The sequence below is a fragment of the Condylura cristata genome, unplaced genomic scaffold, assembly GCF_000260355.1.
Source record: "Condylura cristata isolate star-nosed mole 26May11 unplaced genomic scaffold, ConCri1.0 scaffold00024, whole genome shotgun sequence".
Classification (NCBI taxonomy): Eukaryota; Metazoa; Chordata; class Mammalia; order Eulipotyphla; family Talpidae; genus Condylura; species Condylura cristata.
In genome coordinates this window covers 17,862,237-17,874,161 of record NW_004567125.1, presented here as the reverse complement: position 1 = coordinate 17,874,161, position 11,925 = coordinate 17,862,237, and the positions used below count along the sequence as shown (strand labels likewise).

At 35.9% G+C, this 11,925-nt stretch overlaps 1 protein-coding gene across 1 annotated transcript; it reads left to right on the top strand.

The window, feature by feature from the left end:
• Nucleotides 1–869: 869 nt before the first annotated feature.
• On the top strand, nucleotides 870–9,667 carry TNFSF18 (tumor necrosis factor (ligand) superfamily, member 18). The gene is made up of 3 exons (XM_004688122.2): nucleotides 870–1,013; nucleotides 6,885–6,915; nucleotides 9,146–9,667. The coding sequence occupies exons 1-3, from the start codon at nucleotides 870–872 to the stop codon at nucleotides 9,490–9,492; spliced, it is 522 nt and encodes a 173-aa protein (XP_004688179.1). The 3' UTR covers nucleotides 9,493–9,667.
• The last annotated feature ends 2,258 nt before the right edge of the window (nucleotides 9,668–11,925 follow it).

Below are 11,925 nucleotides of genomic sequence, written 5' to 3'. Positions count from 1 at the left end.
CTTGTCTGACTTAAAAGCACATGTTCTTGTACTCGCTTTACCTATAATAAAAGCCCATGTTCTTTTGAGCACATAATGCTGGCATTCTATAGCAAAGGTAGTATTCCACTGTAACAGATCAAGAGACAGAAAGAACCAGGGGTCTTCCTCAATTTTGGAGCATTTTTGGTGGCAGGAAGATGTCCATTTTTTATCTTTTTGTAAAGTCAGGTGGGAGTTGTTGGGGGTATCCTTTTGTATCATGACTTTATTTCTATTGAAGGCCAGCACTGAATTTTCAGTGTTTGAAAGCAGTGATAACATTGATGCTGATGTATTTATATTTTTTAAATAAAAAAAATAGGGATACATCTGGTGTTTTCTTAGACTATCTGGAAACACTTTTATGTCTTAGAGATCGATGAAACTATTTTCCTAAATCAAAGCGTGCATCCTAACCTCTCCAACTCCCCATCCTCTGTCTCACATGTACTGATATCTGGAATATGATAGAACTTAATCTTGGACTTTTTTTTTTTTTATAAAGAGCAACATTCTAGTCTGGATATAATTTGTAGCTGCATAGCACTGTACTTCCTCTTGATTGAGGAAAGAATTTTTCCTTTCTGAACTTCCCGTGTGTCATTTTTTTTTTCATCCTGTGTTTGTGTTGGCTTTCAGCCTGCTTCTTTCTTGTGTTTGGACTACTGCCAAGTGAGAGTCAGCACTTAACCTAGAAGTATCGTTTTCTAACACAGAATCAGAAGGAAAACTCCGCCTCACACCCACTACTAATTATCATACTACTACAAAACTGACAGTTACATCACTAGTCCATCACAAGTGAATATCTGCTTTCCACAGCTCTCATCCTGCAGAGTATAAGCCTCATGGAGAACATGACTTTAAACCATGCAACTCCTCAAGAAGCACAGAGACCAACCTGGAAACAATGGTTCCTCTACTCAACAATAATCATTTTACTATTGCTTTGCTCCTTCATTACACTAATCCTTAATTTTCTCCCATGCAAGGTAAGGAGACAATAGTGCCTAAGTGGTTGTTATTCTTTTTCTTTTGTTAATATACTTATTTTAATTGTCACTGAGTATTATTAGAGATAATTGAAAAATAAAGGGCATCTGGGTACAAATAATATAATTCCAATCTTCTTGTGGCAAATGCTTTTGAGATTTATCAAAATGTCTTTAAATGGAAGCTATTAAGAATGCTAAATATTAGTACCAGAATTGATTTTAATGGAGAAAATCACTTGGTTCAATCACATAATTGACAGATGCCAGGGGAGCATCTTTCTTTTTTCTTGGAACTCTGATAAATCATTTGGGCGGAATAAAAAAGGTTAAAAAACATGGTATTTGCCCTCAAAAATGGGATGCAAGCTATAGTCTTATTGAAGGAAAAAAGCACCAAAAATAATGGAAGATAGAATAAGGTAAGTGACAAGTGGGTAACATTATTTCTGGGAAGAGAAGTAGCACTGAACTAGGGGTAAGATCTGGATGCTGGTTCTAGGTGTCTCAATAACTATGAATTTGAAAGAGGCCTTTAAACTTTCTGGTTCTCAGTTCCTTCATCTGAAAATTGATAATGAGTATGGATTTCTTTATTTTATAATGTCCCTTCTGGCTGTAAAATACAGTGACTAATAATTTATCTAAGGGTGGTATAAAGCAAGTGCTTTAACAGTTAAAAGTGGGGTGGGGGAGGAAATGATTTTGGGCTGCAGTGTTCAGAGAAGACTCCTGGAGGAAGGAGCAGCACATTCTTATTTGGGAAGCCCCAGATGCTTAGCAGGAATTTCCCATTGAGCTCCAGCCCAAGCTGTGGGTCCAGTGAAGGGAATGAAATTACATTAGTGTTTATGACTGTTGACCAAAATGAAAACAAGAAATGCTTTAATTTAGGAGTTAGTTATTTCTGGGTACATTTGATAATTCTGAGCCTTGGTGAGAATAAGGTGTCCATTTGTGAACAGACGATGATGTGAAATTAGGACTGCAAATGTATATTTTTAAGAGGATTGGCTAGCAAAGATTTCAAAATTATGGGTCTACTACTTAAGATATTTGAAAGCAACTGACAGAAATCTCAGATAGAAACAGGACACTGTACTCAGTGTTAGTCTAGTCAGGTGAAAGTTTTAACCAGAGTTTTACTAGTAGTCTGTTAATTTGTATTCCATAGTTGCATATAAGGGTGTTCAGTTGAAGCAAGTCTATCAGAGTCCTGCTTGTTCAAGGATTGTATTAAGAAGTGTGAACATGGTAGACTGATAGTCTTGTATAGGAAGAGAACCATGGTTAGGAATTCTGAGTGTTTATATTGTGAAGAAGGGCAAAGGTGAAAATAATGATAGCTCAAATTTAGAAGTGATTTTTCCTCCTAAAAATCATCTTAAATGTTATAACCAGAAAGTCCTGAAGATCATAGGTATGTTACAGGTGTCATCAGTTCCTGCAGGTGACAGGTGTATCAATGCATAGAAGAGTAAGGAAATGCCACAAACTGGTTCTTACAAAAGGAAAGAGGGCTAATAAAATGCTAAAAGAATCTGAGACACCTCTTGAAAGAATTGAATTTGATATATCCCTTGTGGTTGAACTCTGATTCTGTTTTTCTCTTGGAGAACATGCAACTTTTCAATGAAACTTTCTTAATCTAAAGAGATAGCCCAGAGTGGGTTCCCAATTTGGGATATTGTCCTGATGTCATGGAAACTTATTTCCTGTGGGTGGCCTAGTCAATAGTGCAATTTCATATTAGCTTATATATTCCACTTTCCACTTGCCTGCACTTCCCTTTTCCTATTGGTCACAAATAAATATCTAAAAAAGAGGACCTGAGTGACTGGTAGTTGGTGAGTCATTATGAGGTGGCCACTTCTACTTTCCCACCATATCCTTGGATCTTGGAGTTTGTTATTTTTGTCTCTACTTTGGTTTTTATATACAAGCCCCACTTTCAAATTCTCTAGGTGTTCATTCAAAAAGGCTTAACAGAGATTAACAGAATATCCCTTGGGAGAGAACATGTTTTTATTAATCATTCTTTTAGCAGACACTGAATGGCAAGGATGGACTGAACCCAGTAAGTGGTCTATCCCTCAGGGAGTTGTCTCAAAGAAACCACAAGCTCAGAGTGTCAGAGACAACTCCCTGAGGGAGACACTGCTTCAATGAAAGGAAAGACACGTCCAGGAGAGGAAGTTGGTGTTGATGCCAGTAGAGTATATTGTTCTATTCCAAACCATAACCTGATTAGAGTTGGTTTGGAGAAAGAATTCAATTTTGGCCATTTGAACCCAGCTATGTAACTCTGGATTTAAGACAAAGTGGGATTATGAGAGCAACTGAGCCTTCTAAGCAAAAAGGAACTACACTAAACTGAATGTACACATGGTTTTTAAATAAATGGATATTTACTCCTTCCAGACAGCAGCAGAATTTTAAATAGAAACTTCCCCCCACAGAGTGGTGAGGGTGAGACTTTTGAGTCAGGTAAGCTGCTTGGATAAGCCTGGCTCCTTTCAGCTCTACAAACTTGGGCAAGTCACTAAATTCCTCTCTTTCTTATTTCCTGATCTGTAAATAAGCATGCTGGTTCTTATCTGATAGAGTTGTAGCAAGGATTAATGAGCTAGTATAGTGTCTGATAGAGGTTTAATAGGTTCTCAGTAAGCTACAGTGATCATAATTGATGGCATTACAATGAAGAGAATTAAGATTTTTTAAGCATATGAATATTCCTTATCCTTTTCACTTCCTCAACCAAAGACTATTCAAATAGATAATCTATATGATTAGACAGATTTTCATTTGTGGTGATTATTAGAGAATATCACAATGGTGGTTTCTGTTGCTCTAATGGATTTTAAAATAGTTTACAGTATCCAGGATTTCAGGTTCTAGCAATTAATTTTTGGCACTTTAGATTTCTCCATACCTTTTTATTCATGACAGTAGGTAATACAGATGGTATCTATGGCATGTATTTAAATGGTTACCCAATTGCTTCCTGTATGTCTTTCTAGAAAGATTATAAACTTGAGACAGGACCATAAATTATATTTGTTTTTCTTGCTTACAATTCTAGCATAATGCTGGACTATAGATGCTTACATTTTTAATTTAAGTTTAATTCTTTATTATAATCAGTACCATTATTCAAAACAACTATTACTTACTGAGCAGGTCCAAAAAAAAGATATCTGGGCAAAGCCCTTCATAATTACCTTATTTAAATGGACCAACAACATCTATGAACAAGGTACTATTATTTCCCTTATTTTATAGATGAAGAAATTAAAGTTTGGGGAGTCCTTGTCACATATTTCATGGGTTAAAATAAATTTCAACAACAACAACAAAAAAAATAAATAAATTTCAACATCTCTTCTAAGAAATCCCCAAATGAGGATGAATTATTATAAGAAAGTGATTATAGGAAATCAGTGATTTATCTCCTAGAATAATGGTTCCAATTTTTAATTACATTTTTCCTATCAGAAAATATTACTGAGTTTAATCCATCTATATGCTAAACATTATAAGTTATAAACAAGTATTAACACCACATATTTAAGATATAAAAAATGGCAATTTATAAGAATGAACCAAATAATAAAATAGTTTATTTGTTGCACAAAACCATTTTGCTTTAACCAAATTATATTCTAATAGGTTAACAGTACATAAAAATTTATGAAAAATGGGAGTAATATTTTAACAATTTGATAAATGTACTTCTGTTATCTTCTTAATCATAGTTTACACTTGTAATACAATAATATGAAAGTTCTAGTACAGTCTAATTTACCTTGAATCATGGTTTTGACTTCACTACGGAAAACTCACCTCACAAAGAAATATAGTCAAAATGGAAGACTGTATCTTTGTGTGTGCTCACCAGGCCATGATACTAAATTTTCAATCCATTGTTTCATGGTTCAAAGATCTTTTTTATAATTAAAATACCATTCCACACTCCATTCATGCCTTTCCTGCATGCTTTATACAATTTAAATTCTGGCATGTGGGTATTATCCATACCTGGCATCACCCTACCCACCTGCTCTTCTCTAATGGAACTTTAATAATGAAACCTCAGTCCTGAAAATCTCCAACACTAAGTCCACCTACTGTCTTTCACAGTTGAAAGCAGCTAAGAAAAAACACCTGGCCTTGTGAAAGGCCTTACTTTAAATCCATAGCCACTAACTTTCAGTAGGATTCAGTATTGCTCTGTAAACAACAGAGCAACCACTTCCTCCGTCCACTCACTCTCCTCTAGAACTACTTCATTCTCCTTTAAACATCTGGTACTCTCCATACACTCACTCTCACCCAATAACTTTACCTCTAATCTCTGTGAGAAACATGGAAGCAGAGGCAAAGATGTTCCCAAAGTCTCCATCATCTCTTCCACTCACCTACAATTTCATCCACAATATGAGTTCCCTCTTGTCACCATGGGTGAATTGTTAATGCAGCTATCTAAGGTCCCCTATGAGCTGGATTGTGTTTTCTCTTATCTACTCCAGGGTATTGTACCAACAATTATCTCCTAGTTCTTACATGTTAATTGCCCCCCATTTTACTGGAACATCCCCATCAAGTGGCAACAGATAACCATGCTGTCATTTCCCTCATATTAAAATAAATCTCAAAGAAATCTCTTCGATCTCTCACCCCCAGTCTAGTTCTACTCATTTTTTTCTTTTCTTCACAACAAAAATTCTCCAATTGCATTTTTCCATGAACCTTTAACTCCATTCTCATTAGGCATCTGCCCACATCACATCATAGAAACTACTTTGTCAGGAGTTTCAATGACTACTGTGAGGTCAAATCTGTTGGTCAAGTCTCTGTCCTCTTCTTACTTGACTGATCCAGCTTTTGAAACAGCAGATCACCTACAGCACATTCTTCTCTTGGTTTCCAAACATCACACTGTCCAGGCTTCCTTTCTGTCTGACTCACTGAACTTCCTCCTTGGTCTCTTCTAATGATTCTTCCTCTTTCCCTGGTATGTTAACATCACGTGTTCCATGACTCTTGTCTGTCAACACTCAGAGACTTGATGAGCTCATATCTTAAAACATATCCCTAGACTTATATAATCACAAACTACTTCATAGATTCAACCGCCTATTGAATATCAAATAAATTTCATAATCTTGACATGTTTAAACATGAAATCATGATTGTTTCTTCTCTGATAATTGACTAGTCTTAAATCTTGATGGTTTTGGCAATTAACAACTTCAATTACTCAGTTACTCAGAGGGCCAGTTACTCATAGCCCCAAATCTTGGAGTGACCTTTGTCTTTTCTCATCTCTTGTTCATGTTTGGCCTTTTCCAATCATTTATCATCATCTCCACTGCTAATATCTGGGCTAGGTTTTCTTGCTGAAATGATTCCAACAATCTCTTAGCTGGCTTCACTGCTTTTACCCTTGGCTTCCTTTACTTTATTCCTAGCATAGCAGCCAAGAAATCCTATAAGAAATGTGTAATAGCTTTAAGTTCAAAAAGTCTTTTAAACATTTGCCACAAGAAAACCAATGAACTTAATTAACGTAGTGCATTATACCTTCGTGTGTGGGTGACTATACCTTATGACTAAGATTTCAGAGCCAATAACATTTAAATACTTGTTCTTATGAAATTCACCACACTGATGACATTTGGTAGTATGTATATCAAGTGTGTGTTGGTGGCATGGAGCTAATCATCTGTAAAGGGAAGCTGAGAACTGGAGGGAGGGATAGTTTTTATCTGATTAGGGAAAAATAGTTGACTAGAACCTGAAGTTCTAGATAAATCAATCAAGAAAATTGTGACACTGTTGTCATCCTGTTTTCCTTTTCTTTCCCTGCAGCCTCCCAGTGAGCCATGTGTAGCACAATTTGGTGAGTAACTGGTCTTGCATGCTTCTTTAACTTTTCTGAGTGTTTGGTATAAGAAGGCAAACTCAAGTGTTATTAAGGATGCCTATCTTCCATTCTATTCATCTTTCCACTGCTATTTATGAATAGCTTAGCATGTGCCAGACAGATGCCCAGGGGTGGTGCCTTTTGAGGTAGATCAGAGAGAAAAACCCACACTCTGATGAAGCTTGCATTCCAGGTCATGTCCCAGGCAGCTGTGGACACCACATTTATGGGACTGAGTATCAGAGATCCAGGAATCTACTTTTAGTAAGCACAAGTTAGATTTCCACAACTTTTCCTTCTGGTAAACTCAAATTCTTCCCATTTTATATATTGCTGATGTCCAGCAGAGTTTGTATGTGTATGTGTATGGGGGGGGGTGAGAGAGTCATGTAAAGGGAGGGTCACCTTTGTTTCCAAATGTGTAGGAAAAATATGTGAGAAAAAGTAACATCAAAAAAAATGATAAAAGGAGTCTGGAAAGGGAAAGGAATGTAAATTAGGAAGCTGGCCCTGAACTACTGCTTTCTTCTCTTTTTCTTAGTATCTGAGTCACTTTCCCATACAGTGACTTGGTATTTGCTTAGAAAACACTTTCATGTTTACAGTTACATTGAGCTTCTGGGTACTTTTTAGAATATATACAAAATCAGAAAAATACTTTTTCGGTTGTTTATAGGTTTCAAGTCAAACACATATTTTCAGCTGAGAGCAACACATTGCTACAGTTAACAGCAACCCCTGTGTTCCTATACAGCTTAGCTTGTGGGAATTAGGGAATCCTTTCATTTGTCTTTGCCAATGTGGTTTTGTTTTTTTTCTAGTGAAGGGAGTGGAACTCATGATATGTTTGAATTGTCCCTCAATGTGGTAAAAGTCGAGAACCTCAAGTGATGCTAAGGCTTTAAGTGGCTTCTACCACAGAATTAAATAAGAGGACCAGTGGCACTTCTGACTTGTCTATTGCTGGTTACATGTCAAGCAGAAATAAATTTACTGGGATCCAGAGTCATTGTGGATCCAGGGAGACGTTCTCTATATAGACTTTCTTGCTCTAATCACCTCTTTTCATTCTCCTTTAGAGTCTACCTTCAGAGTCTTTGGTCAATCATTTATATATAAATAAGAATTTTAGTCAATGTGTTATATATTCCAAAGTATTTTATTATCAAGGCTTCTCATTATGGGATTAAAAACTTTTCCCCACAACTAAATATGTGGAGAGTTAAAGAACTGGCCATATAAGTATTTTGGGTGGTATGAGTACTTCCCAAGGCTCTGATGCACACTACTATGCAAAGACAACATTTGGAAAATATTTCAATTCCACATATACCAAAGAAAATAAATGCTAGGTCTTGATCCTTTACCTGCCCTTTGTATAACAGCACCAAACTAGGGATACATTCTACTAAATAGTCAAATAATTTCCATTTTAAAACTCATGAATTTACCAGTAATTGTTTTGGGACTGGCCAATAATATCCCATGGATCTTGATTGATAAACTACCTATGCACAAATAAGGAGAGCCATAATTTAGTCACAAAGCAGCTAAATCAAGAAATGAATTACTTCTTGAGCACATACTAGATACCAGAACTCCATCAGGTGTTGAGATATAGCATTGAATAAAATTCAGATTGCTACTCGAGTATGAGATAGATAATAAACATGTAGGATGTTGATAACGCCAGTGAAGAAAATTAAAGCAGGTCAGTGGGATGAGGCACAGGAGAGCTCTATTTTATATAGATTGACCTGAAGAGCTCTTTGACACAGTGACTTGTAGTAACTAGCATTTATATAGAATGAGTATACAACCTGTATTTTGATATCTGATTATTATATTCCTGGTACTATTTATTATTATAATCCTGATTCCTTTCTCCTTCTCTCCTCCCACTTCCTTCTATTCCTTTCTCAAATAATAATTGACAATAGATAAAGTAGCAACAAAAAGATCAACTTATTTTTTCTACTTCAAACCCATTTCCTTAGACGTGAAAGCAAGAAAGACACTTAAGATTTCATAGATACTTAAAAATGTTAAAATTGTAGCTGGAGAAACCTAGTACAGACCAGGTTGGAGAAGAAAAACAACAACAACAAAAACCTGTCAATGGGAAAGAATTATAATTAGGAAGGCTATGAAATAATTTAATAACTGTGCTTTCCATATTTTTTCCCTCTCCTGACAATTCCAATAGGACCATTACCCTCCAAATGGCAAATGTCGTCTCCTGAATTTCCTTGTATGGATAAGAGAGGTGACTGGAAGCTGAGGATTCTTCGGAAAGGCTCCTATTTAATTTATGGTCAAGTGGCTCCCAATACAACCTACCAGGAAAAAGCTCCTTTTGAAGTACAGCTACTGAAAAATGAAGACATCATACAAACTGTTACAGACAAATCTAAAATCCAGTATGTTGGATGGCCTGGTGAGCTGCATGCTGAAGATACAATAGACTTGATGTTCAACGGTGAACATCAAGTTCTAGAGAACAACACATACTTGAAAGTCTTTTTGATAGAAAATATCACATTGACCTCCTAGAGACTTGATTAGGTTTCCTTATCTTCTTTAGCACATGATGATGGGTGGGTAGGTGGATTGGAGGAAGCAAATTTTCAGCACCTAAAGTTTGGCTACACAAATCAACACACATGGAACTCCTCTGTATGCAAATGTTTCTTTCTCTTGCTTATCAGAAAGAGATTCGGTAGAAGGGTCAAAGAGATTTGGTTATTATTGAGTCCCTAAGGACACTTTGCTAATTCACAAAAAAAATGAATTGATTAGAGCACAGAAGTTCCTCAAAGAGTCTTTGACTCTCTGGATAGATAAATGAAGTTCTTATTCTCATGAGAGCCACACTTTGTATACAAAGGAACCAGGACAGTAGCCTGGGTTTGTTCTTATATTCTTGCACTATTTCCCATTACCCCCCCCTTTTCTGAGACCCTCTATAAAAAATAGCTTAGTAGTGTGGCTACAGATATGGCAACAACACCCCCACTTAAATGTGCTAGAGGATAGGAAACATTCTAGAGAACTGTTGGGACAGAGGCATAAGTAGTAGCAAATGGAATGCACTTTACTTGGGAATTTCCCTTGATTTTATCACACTCAGGATGCAAAGCTTTATAAAACCAACTGATAAAAAGAGTCACTCTGGACTTCCACATAAGGCTTCATGAGAAACTTTTCTATGTGTACCCAAACATTGTCAATGGTAAAGAAAGTAATCATATGTAATTATAAAATTTAACCCTAGAAATTGGAATTACCAGTACTGTTACATGATGTAATAGTTTTAGTTTATTTTTCCATACTTTGCAAAGTACTTTCATGTATTACATGGCAAGCTTATGAAGTTAAAGGGTCAGATATTTTTGACACAATTTTAGCAATGAGAATATGGACGAAGATGGAGTAAAGAAAACATGCTTCCACCTACAGGATGAAAGATTAACAGGGCCAGCAGGCTTCTCATTGTAGTCTACTGTCTCAGCTTTAAAGCTAGTATTTCTATTATCACTTTGTAAGTCTATCAGATTTAGTGTTTTCAATCACCAGGAGGTATATGCCCTTTCAATCCAAGATATGTAGGGAAATACTACAACAGATCTTTTTCTATATTTTTTTCCTCTTCCCTTTCCTGGAGAAGAGAGCACAAGGGTGTTGCTCATGGTTTATTTCCACCATATCCTTACTTTGAAGTGTCTGTCTTGGTCAAATATGTCAACTTCTAAAAATAACGAATAGTACTCAGTGACACCCTGTTGAAGTTTTGGACTCTGTTCATTTAGCTGCTTGTTGGTTCTTGTTGAAAGATATGTAATAATTAATTGTTAACCCACCTTAAAATATTTATGGATATTTGTAAAGAGATTATATTACATTATTAATAATGTCACATATAAAGCTAATTTAAAAATATTGTGTTGTGCATATCAAAAATTGCTCAGGAGTAGGCTAAGCCTGAGGCCAAGAAATTTATTAATCTTTTTTAAAAAGCATCTCCTGAATAACTGTAGGGCCAAAGACTTGTATGCCTTGTTCTTCTTGCATTTGTATATCTTCTCAGGAAATTAAATTTATATCATATATATTTATGGAAACTCAGTGTTCTTTATTGATGTAGCAGTGTGTGAGAGTAGACGAGCACCATCTGGTGAGAGCCAATATTGTTAAATTTTCAGGAATTTTCCAATCTAGTTAGTAAGTACTACTATCCTTGAATTAAGCCATGTTGGGAATATTTACACCACAAATTGGCAAATAACACAAATCAGGTGAACTTGATCAGCTCACCATTCTTTGCAAAATTCTCCTCTATGATTCTTGTCTGCTTTATTTTGGGCAAATCAAGGCAGGCAAAGGAGAGAGTGAAATGGCCATACTTCCAGCAAAAGACACATATGGGAATGATTATTCAGGGCAAGCACAGTTCTCTGAAATTAGTCAGAGAAAAAGCTACCAAGAATATTTCCTGGTATTGTAAATTCAGCCTTTCTCTTACATGTACTGTCTTCTTATTTTTTCAATTATAACTGTTAATGTTTTAGTCTTTTAATAAAATGCATGACTGCAGCTGATTTATTAGTGTGTATCAAACTAATGTTAGTCATCTAGAGAATATATTAGGTAAATCCTTACATGTATGAAATATGGGTAGCAAGTGTTAGGCAGAACTAAGAGTTAGATCAAGTTTAGCTTTTGTTTATAGCTGTCCCAGCTTCTGATCTGTTAACCAGAGAGTTCACAGATGACCTCCATCTAGTTTATCAATTCTGTGCTACCCACTCATACCACCAAAGCTGTTACCAACCCTTCTCCCACTGTTCTTCACCATCCATTTTGCTCTGTCAGAGACTTAGCATATTTTGTTATCACTACAAATTAAGTCTCTGCTCCAAAAGATGGTATTTAGTTGAACAGAAGTATAGTCTTGTACATTTGATGGAGCAGACTAACTCCTTAAGT